At 43.6% G+C, this 14,560-nt stretch overlaps 1 protein-coding gene across 4 annotated transcripts in view; it reads right to left on the bottom strand.

Moving 5' to 3' along the window:
* Positions 1-7,744: 7,744 nt before the first annotated feature.
* Positions 7,745-14,560, bottom strand: part of LOC103635172 (protein HASTY 1) — a 59,384-nt gene continuing 52,568 nt past the window's right edge. For 3 of the 4 annotated variants that reach the window (XM_020542679.2, XM_020542680.3, XM_035961663.1), the window contains 3 exons: positions 11,347-11,641; positions 8,740-8,923; positions 7,745-8,246 (listed from right to left, as the gene is read on the bottom strand). In XM_020542679.2, coding sequence (XP_020398268.1) covers positions 8,161-8,246; positions 8,740-8,923; positions 11,347-11,641 — 565 coding nt within the window. In that variant the 3' untranslated portion in view covers positions 7,745-8,160. The remainder of the gene's footprint in view (positions 8,247-8,739; positions 8,924-11,346; positions 11,642-14,560) is intronic. The other variant, XR_002264239.3, reaches the window with a different exon arrangement.

Genomic DNA, 14,560 nt, shown 5'->3' with positions numbered 1-14,560 from the left:
TTTTCGTTTTTCGCAACGAACATGCCCAATCCACTACTTTAGGTACAAAACTCATGTTTGGGGTGGTTTCGCACAATTTCGTTGCCGCAAGTCACCCATTCCGAAAACGGGTGTCGGGTGCATAAAAGCACGAGTTTTTGCCACCGGAACCATTTCTTCGTTTTTCGCAACGAACATGCCCAATCCACTACTTTAGGTCCAAAACTCATGTTTGGGGTGGTTTCTCGCAATTTCGTTGTCGCACGTCATCCATTTCTAAAACGGGTGTCGGGGTGCATACAAAGCACAAGTTTTTGCCACCGGAACCATTTCTTCGTTTTTCGCAAAGAACATGCCCAATCCACTACTTTAGGTCCAAAACTCATGTTTGAGGTGGTTTCGCGCAATTTCGTTGTCGCACGTCACCCATTCTGAAAACGGTTGTCGGGGTGCATACAAAGCACGAGTTTTTGCCACCGGAACCATTTCTTCGTTTTTCGCAACGAACATGCCCAATCCACTACTTTAGGTACAAAACTCATGTTTGGGGTGGTTTCACGCAATTTCGTTGTCGCACGTCACCCATTCCGTAAACGGGTGTCGGGTGCATAAAAGCACGAGTTTTTGCCACCGGAACCTGTCGGCTTCTTGACCCCGGGGGGGTCCCTGGACCGACGAGTAAATTGTCGCTGCGTGTCCCAGCCTAGATGGGTCGGCGCGAGAAAGAGCACAAGGGGGAAAACAGTAAGGGGAAATCGCGGCCTCGTGTTGTCCTGCGCCCAGGGCGGATGCGCTTGCAGTAGGGGGTTACAAGCGTTCGCGAGGGAGAGAGAGAGAGAGCATGTGCGTCAGCCCGTCCTCCCGCGCGGCCACCTTCTCGTACGAGGGCCCTGGACCTTCCTTTTATAGATGTAAGGAGAGGGTCCAGGTGTACAACGTGGAGCGTAGCAATGTGCTAATGTGTCTAGCAGAGAGGAGCCAGAGTCCTATGTACATGCCAACGTGGCTGTCGGAGAGGTTTTGGCGCCCTGTTCATGTGATGTCGTGGCCATTGGAGGAGCGCTTGAGCCAAATGCAGCGTTTTCAACAAGGTTCACAATCTGTTGAGGAATATTAACAGGAGTTACAAAAGGGTATGCTTCGTTGTGGTTTGGTTGAGTCGGATGACGCTGCTATGGCGCATTTTCGTGGTGGTTTGAACAGGGAAATTCAGGATATACTTGATTATAAGGATTATTTTGATATAACCACATTGTTTGAATATGCTTGCAAAGCTGAACGTGAAGTGCAGGGACGACGATCAAAGACATATACTAACTCTTTTGCAGGCCGGGGTCCCACACACAGCTCAACTCCTTCCAGCCCTGCACCTTCTACGCCTAGCACTACATCGCGCACAGGGACGACCAAGCCAGTGGCGCCCCCTGCCAAAGGCGCCGCTTCTTCCACAGGACGTACACGGGATATTCAGTGCCATCGTTGCAGAGGGTTTGGGCACATGATTCGGGACTGCCCAAACAAGCGTACCTTGCTTATACGTGACAATGGTGAGTACTCTTCAGCCAGTGATTCTGAGGAAACTAGTCATGCTATGATTGCCACTAACCATGCAGAAAATGAGGAAGTCCACGTTGATCCCATCGACGCCGATAGGTATGAGAGTCTTGTTGTGCAGCGTGTTCTCAGCACACAGGTTGCCCAGGCCGAAAAAAATCAGCGACACACTCTATTCCATACCAAGGGCGTTGTGCACGAACGGTCGATTCGCATCATCATCGATAATGGCAACTGCAACAATTTGGCAAGTACAGCGTTGGTAGAGAAATTATCCTTGCCCACTCGCACACACCCACATCCGTATCACATTCAATGGCTTAATGATGGTGGTAAAATAAAGGTAACACGTTCGGTACGTGTCCCCTTTTCGATGGGTTCTTATTCTGATTATGCTGATTGCGATGTTATTCCTATGGAAGCATGCTCTTTGTTATTGGGTCGACCTTGGCAATATGATACTGATAGTTTACATCATGGTTGTTCAAATCATTATTCTTTCATGTTTAAAGGCCAGAAAATAATTATACATCCAATGACCCCTGACCAAATTTTGAAAGATGATCTTACTACGGCTTTTAAAACGAAATTTGGTTTATATGAATGGTTGGTTATGCCATTTGGATTCTCCCAGCACCTTTATGCGTTTAATGAACGAAGTTCTACGGGCCTTCATAGGTTTGTTTGTTGTTGTTTATTTCGATGATATCCTTATTTACAGCAAGTCTATAGAGGAGCATTTAGAACATTTGCGTGCTGTTTTTGATGCTTCGCTGCTCGCTTGTTTGGTAACATGGAAAAGTGCACATTTTGCACGCAACGTGTCTCGTTTCTTGGTTATGTGGTTACTCCGCAGGGCATTGAGGTGGATAGCAGCAAGATTGCTGCCATTCGGGAGTGGCCTACACCGACGATGGTCACACAAATTCGGAGCTTTCTTGGACTTGTCGGTTTCTACCGCAGATTTGTTCGTGATTTTAGCTCCATTGCAGCGCCTCTACATGAGCTTACAAAGAAAGATGTGTCGTTTGCTTGGAGTGATTCGCAGGAGGTAGCGTTCAGCACTTTGAAAGATAAGTTAACCCAAGCTCCCCTCTTGCAATTGCCTAATTTTAATAAAGTTTTTGAGCTTGAATGCGATGCTAGCGGTATTGGGCTAGGTGCTGTTTTGTTACAAGAAGGAAAACCAGTTGCTTATTTTAGTGAAAAATTAAGCGGTGCTAGTCTGAAATATTCTACTTATGATAAGGAGCTTTACGCTTTAGTGCGCACTTTGCATACATGGCAGTACTATCTTTGGCATCGTGAGTTCATAATTCATTCTGATCATGAGGCTTTAAAACATATTCGTACCCAAACAAATCTGAACCGTCGTCATGCTAAATGGGTCGAATTCATTGAGTCCTTTCCTTATATTATTAAACACAAGAACGGGAAGGACAATGTTATTGCTGATGCTTTGTCTCGTCGTTATACCATGCTGTCACAATTAGATTTTAAAATCTTTGGTTTGGACATTGTGAAGGATCAATATGTTGACGATGCTGATTTTAAAGATGCTTTCGGCCATTGTATTAATGGGATACCATGGGGCAAATTTCACATACAGGATGGGTTCCTGTTTCGCGCTAACAAGCTGTGTGTTCCAGCTAGCTCGGTTCGTCTTTTGTTGTTACAGGAAGCGCATGGAGGCGGTCTCATGGGGCATTTTGGCGTCTACAAAACGCATGAGGTGTTGGCTGCCCACTTCTTTTGGCCTCGGATGCGCGCTGATGTTGAGCGCCTTGTTGCACGCTGCACTACTTGTCAGAAAGCTAAGTCACAGTTGAACAACCATGGTTTGTATATGCCTTTGCCTGTCCCTTCTTCTCCTTGGCTTGATATTTCTATGGACTTTGTTTTGGGCTTGCCTAGAACTAAGAAGGGGAGGGATAGTATTTTTGTGGTTGTTGATAGATTCTCTAAAATGGCTCACTTTATACCTTGTCATAAAACTGATGATGCTAGCATTGTTGCTGAATTGTTCTTTAGAGAAATTATTCGTTTACATGGTATTCCAAAAACAATAGTCTCTGATCGCGATGCTAAGTTTCTAAGCCATTTTTAGAGATCTCTTTGGAATAAATTGGGAACTAAATTGTTGTTTAGCACTACTTGTCACCCTCAGACTGATGGACAAACTGAGGTAGTAAATAGAACTTTATCTACCATGCTTAGGGCTGTTTTAGACAAGAATTTGAGACGTTGGGAGGATTGCTTGCCTCATGTTGGATTTGCTTACAATCATGCCACACATTCTTCTACAAAGATGTACCCTTTCCAGATTGTTTATGGTTACATCCCTACGACACCTATTGATTTGATTTCACTTAATGCTGCGAACGCCCCACATGTAGATGCTGCTGCACATGTTGAACAAATGATTACCATACATGAACAAACGAAACAGAACATTGCTGCTACTAATGCAAAAAAATCAGGTTGCTGGTAGTAAAGGAAGAAAACATGTTACTTTTGAGCCAGGTGATATGGTTTGGTTGCACTTGAGAAAGGATCGGTTTCCTACTTTGCGCCGTTCTAAATTAATGCCTCGTGCTGCTGGTCCTTTTAAGGTGCTAACAAAGATTAATGATAATGCTTATATCCTTGACCTGCCTGTGGAATTCGGTGTTTCCACTAGTTTTAATGTTGCATATTTGAAACCATATATGGTCGAGGATGAGGAGTTATCATCGAGGACGACTTCACTTCAAGAAGGGGAGGATGATGAGGACATCACTATGAGTACGACTACACCAGCAGCATCTCCACATCAAGCGCCACTTCCTTCATTAGCTGGGCCAATCACTCGGGCCCGTGCCAGAGATCTTAACTTCGTCATGCTACTGAAGAATGAGGGCCCAGAAGAATAGACGACCAGCCCAACTGCGGCCCATAGTGGACGACCTAGGGTTGGCCGTCCCTAGGGGCTGCGCCCCCTCTCTATTTATTCAGGAGCTGCGCCTCCTTTGTTCTTCGAGTTTTGTTTTACGTTAGCTTTAGCTACTCTCGAATACGCGCAAATCTGCGCTGTCTTCGTGTATTCAGAACTCCACCCTCGAGTAATAGATTAGATTGCTCGCATCTTTTTCTTGTTCATTCTTCGATTGCGCACAGGAAACGATCTTCGTGATCAGGCCGATCTCGCATCAGCAAGGTCGGTAACCACAGGGAGTTGGTTCAGCGATTGCATTGGCGCCTCGGGCTTGCTCGTCGTAGTTGGATCGCAAGGGTCATCTTCCGCCAAATCGGAATTATCTCTACTCGCCGAAAGATCGGGCACCTCAACTATATCACACTCCGCTATAATTCACCAGACTGTCCGGTGTAGCACCGGACTGTCCGGTGTGCCAGCGGAGTAACGGCTAAACAGCGCCAACGGTCGTCTGCAAAGGAACAGTGAAACGCTACAGTGCGCGCCGGCGCGCGCAGAAGTCAGAGCAGGCGTCAGAAGGCGCACCGGACAGTAAACAGTGACTGTCCGGTGCACCACCGGACTGTCCGGTGGCCCACATGTCAGAAGCTCCAACGGTCGAAACCCAACGGCTTGGTGATGTGGCTGGCGCACCGGACAGTGTCCGGTGGCGCACCAGACTGTACGGTGCGTCATACGATAGAAGCCCTCACCAACGACATTTTGGTGGTTGGGGCTATAAATACCCCCCAACCACCACACTTCAATGCATCCAAGTTTTCAGCCATCAAACCTCATACAAGAGCTCTAGACTTCATTCCAAGACACAAACAAAGAGATCAAATCCTCTTCCAAGTCCGGAATCACTCCAAACAAATTAGTGACTAGAGAGAGAGACTTTTGTGTTCTTTTGAGCTCTTGCGCTTGGATCACTTTTCTTCTTCCTCTATTCTTGTTTCCAACTCACTTATTATCAAAGCAAGAGACACCAAGTTGTGGTGGTCCTTGTAGTGGACTTAGTGTCCCATTTGATTGAGAAGAGAAGCTCACTCAGTCTAGGTGACCGTTTGAGAGAGGGAAAGGGTTGAAAGAGACCCGGTCTTTGTAACCACCTCAACGGGGAGTAGGTTTGCAAGAACCGAACCTCGATAAAACAAATCACCTTGTTCATCCGCTTTATTTCTTTGTTGATTTGTTTTTCCTCTCTTTCCGACTTGATTATATTTCTGACGCTAACCCCGGCTTGTAGTTGTGCTTAAACTTTATAAATTTCAGATTTGCCTATTCACCCCCCTCTAGGCGACTTTCAATTAACGATTTGGTCTCTCGAACGAATCCACTGTTTTCTATGCACATGTTATGTATTAGTAATATATAATGATAGAGAGTCGACGTTCTTTCTTTTCCACACACTAGATTTTAAGGTTTTCCTGTGAGGCTGTGAAAAACTCTTTATGTGAGGAAAAAATATTTCATGAGTAAGCATGCCATGTCAGCTAAATCGAGTGTATATTGTGAATTGTGAACTTTGAGTCTATGAACTTGTGATCTTTATGAACTTGTTATACTGTGAACTTGTTATATTGTGAACTTGTGATCTTTGTAAACTTTTTATATTATAAATTTGTGATCCTTGTGAACTTGTTATATCATGAATTGTGAACTTGTGGTCTTTGTGGTCTTTTGTCAGCTTTATTGTATTGTGAAGTTTGATATGTTTACCGATCGTATTTTAGATTTCGACCGTTACCGGTGTAATTTCCGCACCGAACTTTCGTTTCCGATGTTTCCGAAATACCGATATCGTTTCCGTTTCCGGAGTTACCGTTTTCGATTTTGTTTCCGATAAAAAAATATGAAAACGGTAATGATTTTAGTGTTTACCTACCGTTTCCGACCGTTTTCATCCCCTTGTATTTCATACCTTGCAATCAATATCAATCCGGTTACACACGCTATTCCTAGCTTAGAAAGAATAGGAGTCCTAGTTTAGTTTTGAGAAACTACCAACTTTGCCTAAGTTTATACGAAAACATGGTTATATATTTAATACAAAATAAATACATTATCAAGTCACCTAATGGGGATTTAATCAAACTATTATGATTTTTTCATGGTGGTGCATTTTCCTATCAACTTGGTTGGAATAATAGAAGTTGCTAAAGGGATGTTTGGGACTGGTCCACTCTACGTTTTGCTACTCCGCTTGACGATTTGCTTGCCACGGTTTCAACTACAGTAACTCTGCTTCCAAATAAACAAACGTGGAGTTAGGGTCAACTCCACCATTTTGGTGAAGCAGCCAAATAAGTACTCCACAAAACAGATTTTCAGATGTAAACATAGAGGTCGGGGTTAATTACCCACCAATACCATTCATTATGGAAAAAATGGTTTTTCCTTTTTTTTCCGTCTTAGCACACAGCACCCATCTTCTTCCTCCTAAAACAGTATACGACGGATTCAGGCTAGCCGCGTTTACTGTTGGGGCGACGGCAGCACTCCCATCATCATGCCATGGGGCAGGGCGGCAGGGTGGCCATGGACGTGGAGATCCGCGCGCACCAGGATTTCGGGCTAGAGCTACCGTCCGAATGTGCCGTGGAGATCCAGTGGTATGCGCTGCCCCGGCAGCACATCCACACCCACGACATCAACGCCGACTCACCATGCGCCGTCTCCAGCAGACAGCTGGTACGTAGTGTAGGATTAGATAGCATCTAGCAGAATACGTCAATCAAGAAGCCATGAGGCAAGGACAAGGACCATATGAGGCGCGTATTGGCCTTCATTCATATCATAGCCATGACGCTCGGGATGAGGCACGAGGATTTGGGTAACATATATATTTTTCAACAAAATCTTAATTGTTGGAGCTAGGATAGAGTTGCTCTATAGTAAAGTTGATATAGCAAAACTGAAGTCGGTGTAGCAGAACAGTCCCAAACATCCTCTAAAATAACCTCCATTTTATATTGAGGGAGTACTAACCTTTGTCACAAGCGATGCGGCCAAATGGGCTTGAAAATTGACGCAAGCGGATATGCCACAAGCGCTTTATTTTACTGAGGTGGTGTTTAGTTCTTACTAAAGTTCAGTTCATGTCCAATATTTGAATGTCAATTATAAACATTAAATATAATCTAATTACATACAATCTAATTAGATAGACAAATAATAAATAGACAAACACTAAACAGTGAGACAAATTTATTAAACCTAATTAATCTATAATTAACAAATATCTACTGCAGCATCACATGAACGGACCATAGAATTAATACTCGTCTTAACTTTGTCCTTAACTGTGTAATTAGTTTTAGACTATATTTAATGTTTCTAACTAGTATTCAAACATGGGGCCTAAAAAATTTAGCTAGATGTATCCAAACGGGCCCTGAGTACCCCCTCAATATGTAACTGTGAGCTACAAGTAATCACACCCAACTTTCACCATTTACCAGAACCCACACGCACACGGAAGGTACATACATCCATTCTAGAAAAACAGACCGCCTAAACCAAAGAATCGGTCAGTTGCTCATGAAGGCAGGCAGGAAGGGTATAGCCGTATAACTACGCATGCATTCATCCTCACATAATGATGCTGCAAGAATCCGGCATCCGCCAATAATGATATGCAACCTTTTTTACACGCCCAAAACTTTGGCAGGTCATATCGATGATAGTGTGGCCAACCCAATATGGCCATCTTCTTCGGCACTTGATCCATGGTGAGCAGTAGAGCTCCTATTCCGTGCTGCGAGTCAAAGAACAAATGTGCGAGTTTGTCAGGATATTGTAAAATTCCTCTGATTACCCGATAGCATAAGATCCATTTCAAGTAATCCAACTACATAGAACTTAAACAAGCAATTCACAAAATTATCAGAGTGCAAACAAAACCTCCTAGTCATCATCATACTTACTACGGCCACCACATATTATGCGTCCTAGAATGACTACAAAGTAACCTTAAAGCTTTAACAACATTATGCCAAGGTAAATATATTTGTACAACATACGTTACGTATCTCATGTAGTCTCACTGCCCAAACCAACAGCCAGAAGGAAACTGGTTTTAGTTTGACACAGAAATAATATCTTTTAGTGTTCATAGATATTACAAAAAGTAAATCCACTGCATGGAACGATGCAACCGTGTGCATTTAAATGTTTCTATTCTCAGGTGTCTGATGGTAGAATTCATAATACTGAAACTAAAAGGGGAAAAAATGAGGCAGTTTGCTCACTTGTAACATTGGTAATCACATTAGTTGTCTTCTGAGCAGCAAGGGCTCTTAGTTTGTTCCCTGTAGCCAGCAGAAGTAAGCTTCGCATATGTTGCTTTTGCTCTTTAGGACTAGCAGTTTTACTCAAAGAGTCATTAAATGCTAGTAAATCTTCCTGCTTAATGTGTGGGAGGGAAAGAAGAACCTACAAACAAAGCACTTCCAATTTAGTACCAGAGCATATAACTGGCCCAGTAAAAGAATTATTTCCAGGACACATCCTACTACCAAAAAATCAACCAATGGAGGTTATCCTTGTCAACTACTCATTGACTCATTGGTAAATGATATTTCACTTAACGAAGAAAGAAAGTATGCCTAGGCATTTGTTCACTTCACTATACTTGAATCCCTTCAAATTCTATTCATTATAAACATGAACAAATTTGTAATTTCGTTGTTTCTTAGTAATGAAATTCGGGCATCAGATGTGGAAAAAATAAACATGTACAAATCCTTAGCCACAAACAACATCAGCCTGCCACAGCAACGCCTACCCAAAGTAGTGAGTAGCTACAATATTGCCTTTTATATGTGAAAATTTATAGACAATGCGCCCTAATGGTATCTCAATTGAGGCATAAAGATGCTTTGGAAATATAGCTATAGTATGGCTGATTAAGTTATTCAACCATATCTTCTGGTTAAACAACTCAATAACGAGTGGAGAAGTATATTGGTACCGATCTAGAAGAAAAAGGGAGATATTCAAAGTTATACTAATTACCGGAGAATTAAGTTAGTCAACCATACTATGAAGCTATGGTAGAGAGTTATTGAGCATCATCTGAAAGAAATAACGAGGATCTCTATGAACCAATTTGGTTCCATGCCCGAAAGATCAATCATAGAAGCCATTTTCTTAATAGGACAAATGATGGGGCAGTATATGGAGCAGAAGGACCTACACATAGTTTCCGTTGACTTGGAGAAGACTTATCACAAAATACCAAGAAATGGTACGTGGTAAACTTTGGACAAACATAAAATTCCGACGAAGTATGTTGGATTCATTAAGGACATGTACAACAATGTTATGCCTAGTGTCTGAACAAGTGACGGATACACGGATGACTTCCTAATTAGAATAGGACTACATCAAGGGTCGGCTTTGAGCACTTACCCTTTTGCTTTGGTGATGGATGAAGTCATAATGTTTTTTTTTGTAGATGATATAGTGCTAGTTGATGAAAGTCAAGCAAGAATAGATAGGAAACTAGAATTGTGGCCGGAGACTCTAGAGACCAAAGATTTTGACTCAGTAGAACTAAAACTGAGTATATGAGACGTGACTTCGGCACTACTACACATGAGGAAGAGATATTAGTTTAGAAGGTCAAATAGTGCCCAAGAAAAATATGAATCAATGCAAAGTGGATGAAGTGGCGTCAAGCATCTAGCATTCTATATGACAATAGAGTACCACAGAAGCTAGAAAGGCAAGTTTTATAGGACGACCATTAGACCTGCTATGTTGTGTTGCGCACAAGGTTGACCTACAAAAGAACGAAATGTACAACAAATGAATGTTGCGGAAATATGCAAGTTGTATTGTACCATAAAAAGGGATCGAGTTTGGAACGATGATATATGTGATAGGCTAGGGGTAGCACCAATTAAAGAAAAGTTTGTCCAACATTAGTTGAGATGTTCCGAACATATCCAACAGAGACCTCTAGAGGCAACATTGCATAGTGGGATCCTAAGGCGTGATAGTAATGGGAAGAGAGACAGGAAAAGACCAAAGTTGACATAGAAAAGGCGGTAAAAGACTTGAAAGGATAGACTATACCTAAAGATTTAGTCTTGAATAGGAGTGCATGGAAAACGGTTATCCATGTGCCTGAAACTTAACTTGTGGCTTCTATTGGGTTTTAACTCTAGTCTATGCTAACTTGCTTGAGACTAAAACGCTTTGTTGTTGTTAAAACAACCATATTTCAATGACTGATTATAATACCCAAATTTATCAAAATATGGGTGTAGACAAAATGTGATCACTCACAAGCCTAAAGTCTTCATTGCAACAAGTATTACAAATAATGTGGCCATGAGCCATACACAAACAAATCAAACTTGGAATTTGGAGCAATAAACCCCAGCTATCAGACTATTGCAGTCTGACACATCACCAACCAAAGTAAAATATTAGTACCTAAGTTCCCAATCCCAAGATAACATTACGCACTCATTTCATAACATGGTAACATGTGAATAAAAAGGAATACTCCTATGTTACCACCAAAGCAATGATATGGATATCTAAAACAGTATATAGCATTGGAAAATTTTAAATGCTCGTATAAAAAAAAAACTATACAGAGAAATAACAGGTCTTAAAAAAAGTTAACATGATACACATTGAATGTATCCATGTCCATATAAAAGACTGCACTAACATGTGGCGTAGCTATTTCTAATTTTAATCTGTAAGGAATTAATTATGGCGCTCAAAATTGACATGTAACCCATTTTCCTGAGTAGCATAAAAACTTTCAATGAGTAAACCATAGCATAACTAGTGGTGGATTAGAGCAACCATTCAATTATGTATCCTACAAAAATTACCTGCCTAGGTGCAGGATCTCTATCAGACAGATAGACATATATCTCCCGACAAAGTCCAACAAGTTCAGCACTAATGACTGAATTTGATTCAACAGATAAACCGTGTATTATAGAGGAAAACAAATCCTTTGCAACAAACTGCCTCAACTCAGCCTGGTTTGAAGCAACGGCAAGGTGGATCAATGCACCACAAAAGGGGATAACTTTAGTAACGGCATCGCTATCTGTCCAAGTGAACACTTCAACTGATATCCTCAATGCAGGAAGAGCTGTGCCAATATGGAGCATAAGAAATCTGCAAAGGAAAAAACCAGTCTCTATTTGTTATTATATCTTTTTTTGCCCAATGCTTTAGATTGAATGTGATAAAAGACCGTAAAATGCAATCAACACTATAGTTGAGACCATCAAAACTGGACGTACAAAAAAAATAGCACCAGATTGGTCTTTTTGTTTCTCCAAAGCGCAGGGGAACTGCACCTTAAGGGCCCGTTTGGCAAAGCTCCAGCTCCTGCTTCTTTAGCTCCAGCTCCTGATCCTCCTGATTCTCCTGATGGAGCGTATGGCCTCGCGCAGTGCCGCGCCGACGTGAACGCGTCGGACTGCCGCGCGTGCCTCGACGGCTCGACGCGGACATGGCCAGGGTGTGCCCAGGCCAGAAGAGCTCCATGCTCATCTACGACGCGTGCCAGCTGCGGCACTCCAACGCGAGCTTCTTCGGCGCCGTCGACGCGTCGGTTGTGGTCTGGCTGTCGAACGCACAGAACGCGACGCAGCAGGAGCAGTTCACGACGCGGCTCGGCGCGCTCATGGGCAGCGTCACAGAGAGGTCGAACTCCCGCCTCCTGGCCACGTCGAAGCTCCTATAACCCCCGTGCCGCGCCGCAGCCATGGAGTGCTGCAAGCAAGAATCCCACGGAACGGAATCGATCCGAAGCAGAGCAGGAATCGCGTCGGGATCCGCAGAGCAGAGCAGACAAGCAGGAATCGCGCCGCCCCCGCGGACGTGATCCGCGCCCGGCAAGCCAGCAGTGAAAGAAGCACGTACCTAGGAACCACAGGATAGCAGAAGAGCTCTCGCTGGAGGACGGCGAAACTGCGGTTGAAACCCTAGCCGCCGCTCCCTTCAGCGACAGGAAGGGATCACGGGACAGAGAACGCGCGCCGTGGAGGGTTGCGGGAGGGGCTCGTATTTTTGTCCAATGGCAATTGCGGGTAATTTCGATCAAACTTTAAGGGGAGGTCCATATTTGGTTGGTTGAGGAGCTGTTTTAAGGGAGGGTGGAGCAGGTTTTTTTAGATCCCACCTTTCTTCACAAAAATGACTCCCAATCTTTCGGCTCCATACGAGAATCAATTTAAAAAAATACCCGTTTGGCACAGCTCCTCCAGATCCTCGCTTAGAATCAGGAGCTGGAGCTGTGCCAAACGGGCCCTAAATTATATATAAAGAAGAAAAGGTCTATAGAAGACCGAAATACCGAAATACAAAGCGCTCCTTATGGAGGCCAGAAACAAGCATAAAGAAACAAATCCATGAGGAATAAAAAACCCAACCATAGTTATTAAGGCGGTAAGGCGAGCGCCCCCCCCCCCCCTTTTTACCTTTTAGGCGGTAAGGCGTAAGTTGAGGCGACGCCTTAATTATATATTATAATTATATAGTAATGCGAAAGATTAGACCAAATATTATTTATATAACACTAATTCGAAATTAATAAGCAAGCTAGCACAAGTCTAGTAGGTCCATTTCAGCCTAGTAGTAGGGAAAAACAGGAAAAAAATAAAAAGAAAAAAGCCCACAATCAATCAACCCAATAGCCCAACTGCCCAACACCAGTTTTAGGCTCTCTCCAGCAAGGTGCGCTATATGCTCCTCTCCTCTATATTTAGCGTGTGCTTGTGTCCTTTTTATCTCCAGCAGCATGCGCCAAAGGATCCGTTAAAATAGCGCTTGTCCCTGGTGTCCTCCAAAGGTAACGGCTCGTCTATACTTTACAGCTTTGTGTCACTTCGTTTCAGGCTTGCTTGGACAATGCAACAACATGCGATGGAACGAGTACTGTTGCCTAAAATAATGTAGAATGAGTACAACAACATGCGGTAAGAATGTAATATGTATAGTAATTTTTTACATCTGTGAATGGTATTTTTTAATAAAAAAGGTGTACTATTTTAGGTGAACAAAAAATAATATACACTGTATCTTAATATGGGACATACAAACGACTTTTTCTGTTTGCCCGATGCGAAAAGAATGTAGAAAAAAAGGTCTTATTCATATAGAGGATGAAATTTAGAGGACGCTGCTGGAATAGAAGAGCATATAGAGGCCAGAATATTTTAGAGTGTGCTGTAAAGTACACGGAATATTCTTTTAGAGGATGGAATTTAGAGAACGTTGCTGGAGACAGCCTTATGTTAAAATATAAGTCCCCATCATCTCTTCTCCCCCTCCCCTGCGCCGCCAGCATCTCTGGCTTCCCTTCCCCTACACCGCCAACATCTCTGGCTTCCCCTCCCCCGCATCCTTCCTCCTCTGACTGGCCGGCTAGGGGCGTGCATCGTGCCCTTCATGCCGCCGTCGCTCGTTGCTGCACGATACCAATGCAGGCGCGCTGCCCCGCAGCCTTACCCCATGGCGTCGCACCAACGACGCCTCAACGTCGCCCCGTCGACGCTCTGCGCCGCGGCGGACGCCTTACGCTCCACGGCAAGGCGCGTCAGACGCCTCAAGTTCCGCACACGCCTTAGCGCCTAAGCGACACTAAGGCGACGCTTCAAGGACGCCTTGATAACCATGAACCCAACAAACACCAGCAAAAAACTAAGACCCTTCAGGCAACCAGCAAGGGAGCAGCCAAATAGGAAAGGTACTTGGCTCCTGCTAGTTCCCAAAGGATTCTCTCATCGTCAGTCTGCTTCAGGATTAGAGATAGGTTGGGTGTATCTCCATCAAACACACATCTATTGTGGTGGTTCCAAATCTTCCACGCTCCAAAAATGATGAGAGAATCCAGCCCTTTGTTGACCATTCCCTGCACTGCCTCTGCAGCCCCCTCCACCATTCCAAGAAGGATGTGAGGCCAGGCTGTGGAGCCAAGGCGTGTAACCCAAATTTCCTTAATAGCTTATACCAGAAAATTCTTGTGAAAACGCAGGAAATAAGCAGGTGGTTCAGGGTTTTGGCCTCTTGATCACAAAGTGGACACCT

The sequence above is a fragment of the Zea mays genome, chromosome 8 (assembly GCF_902167145.1).
Source record: "Zea mays cultivar B73 chromosome 8, Zm-B73-REFERENCE-NAM-5.0, whole genome shotgun sequence".
NCBI lineage: Eukaryota > Viridiplantae > Streptophyta > Magnoliopsida > Poales > Poaceae > Zea > Zea mays.
Note: the sequence above shows the minus strand (reverse complement) of the source record. Positions and strands in the feature narration are given on the sequence as shown.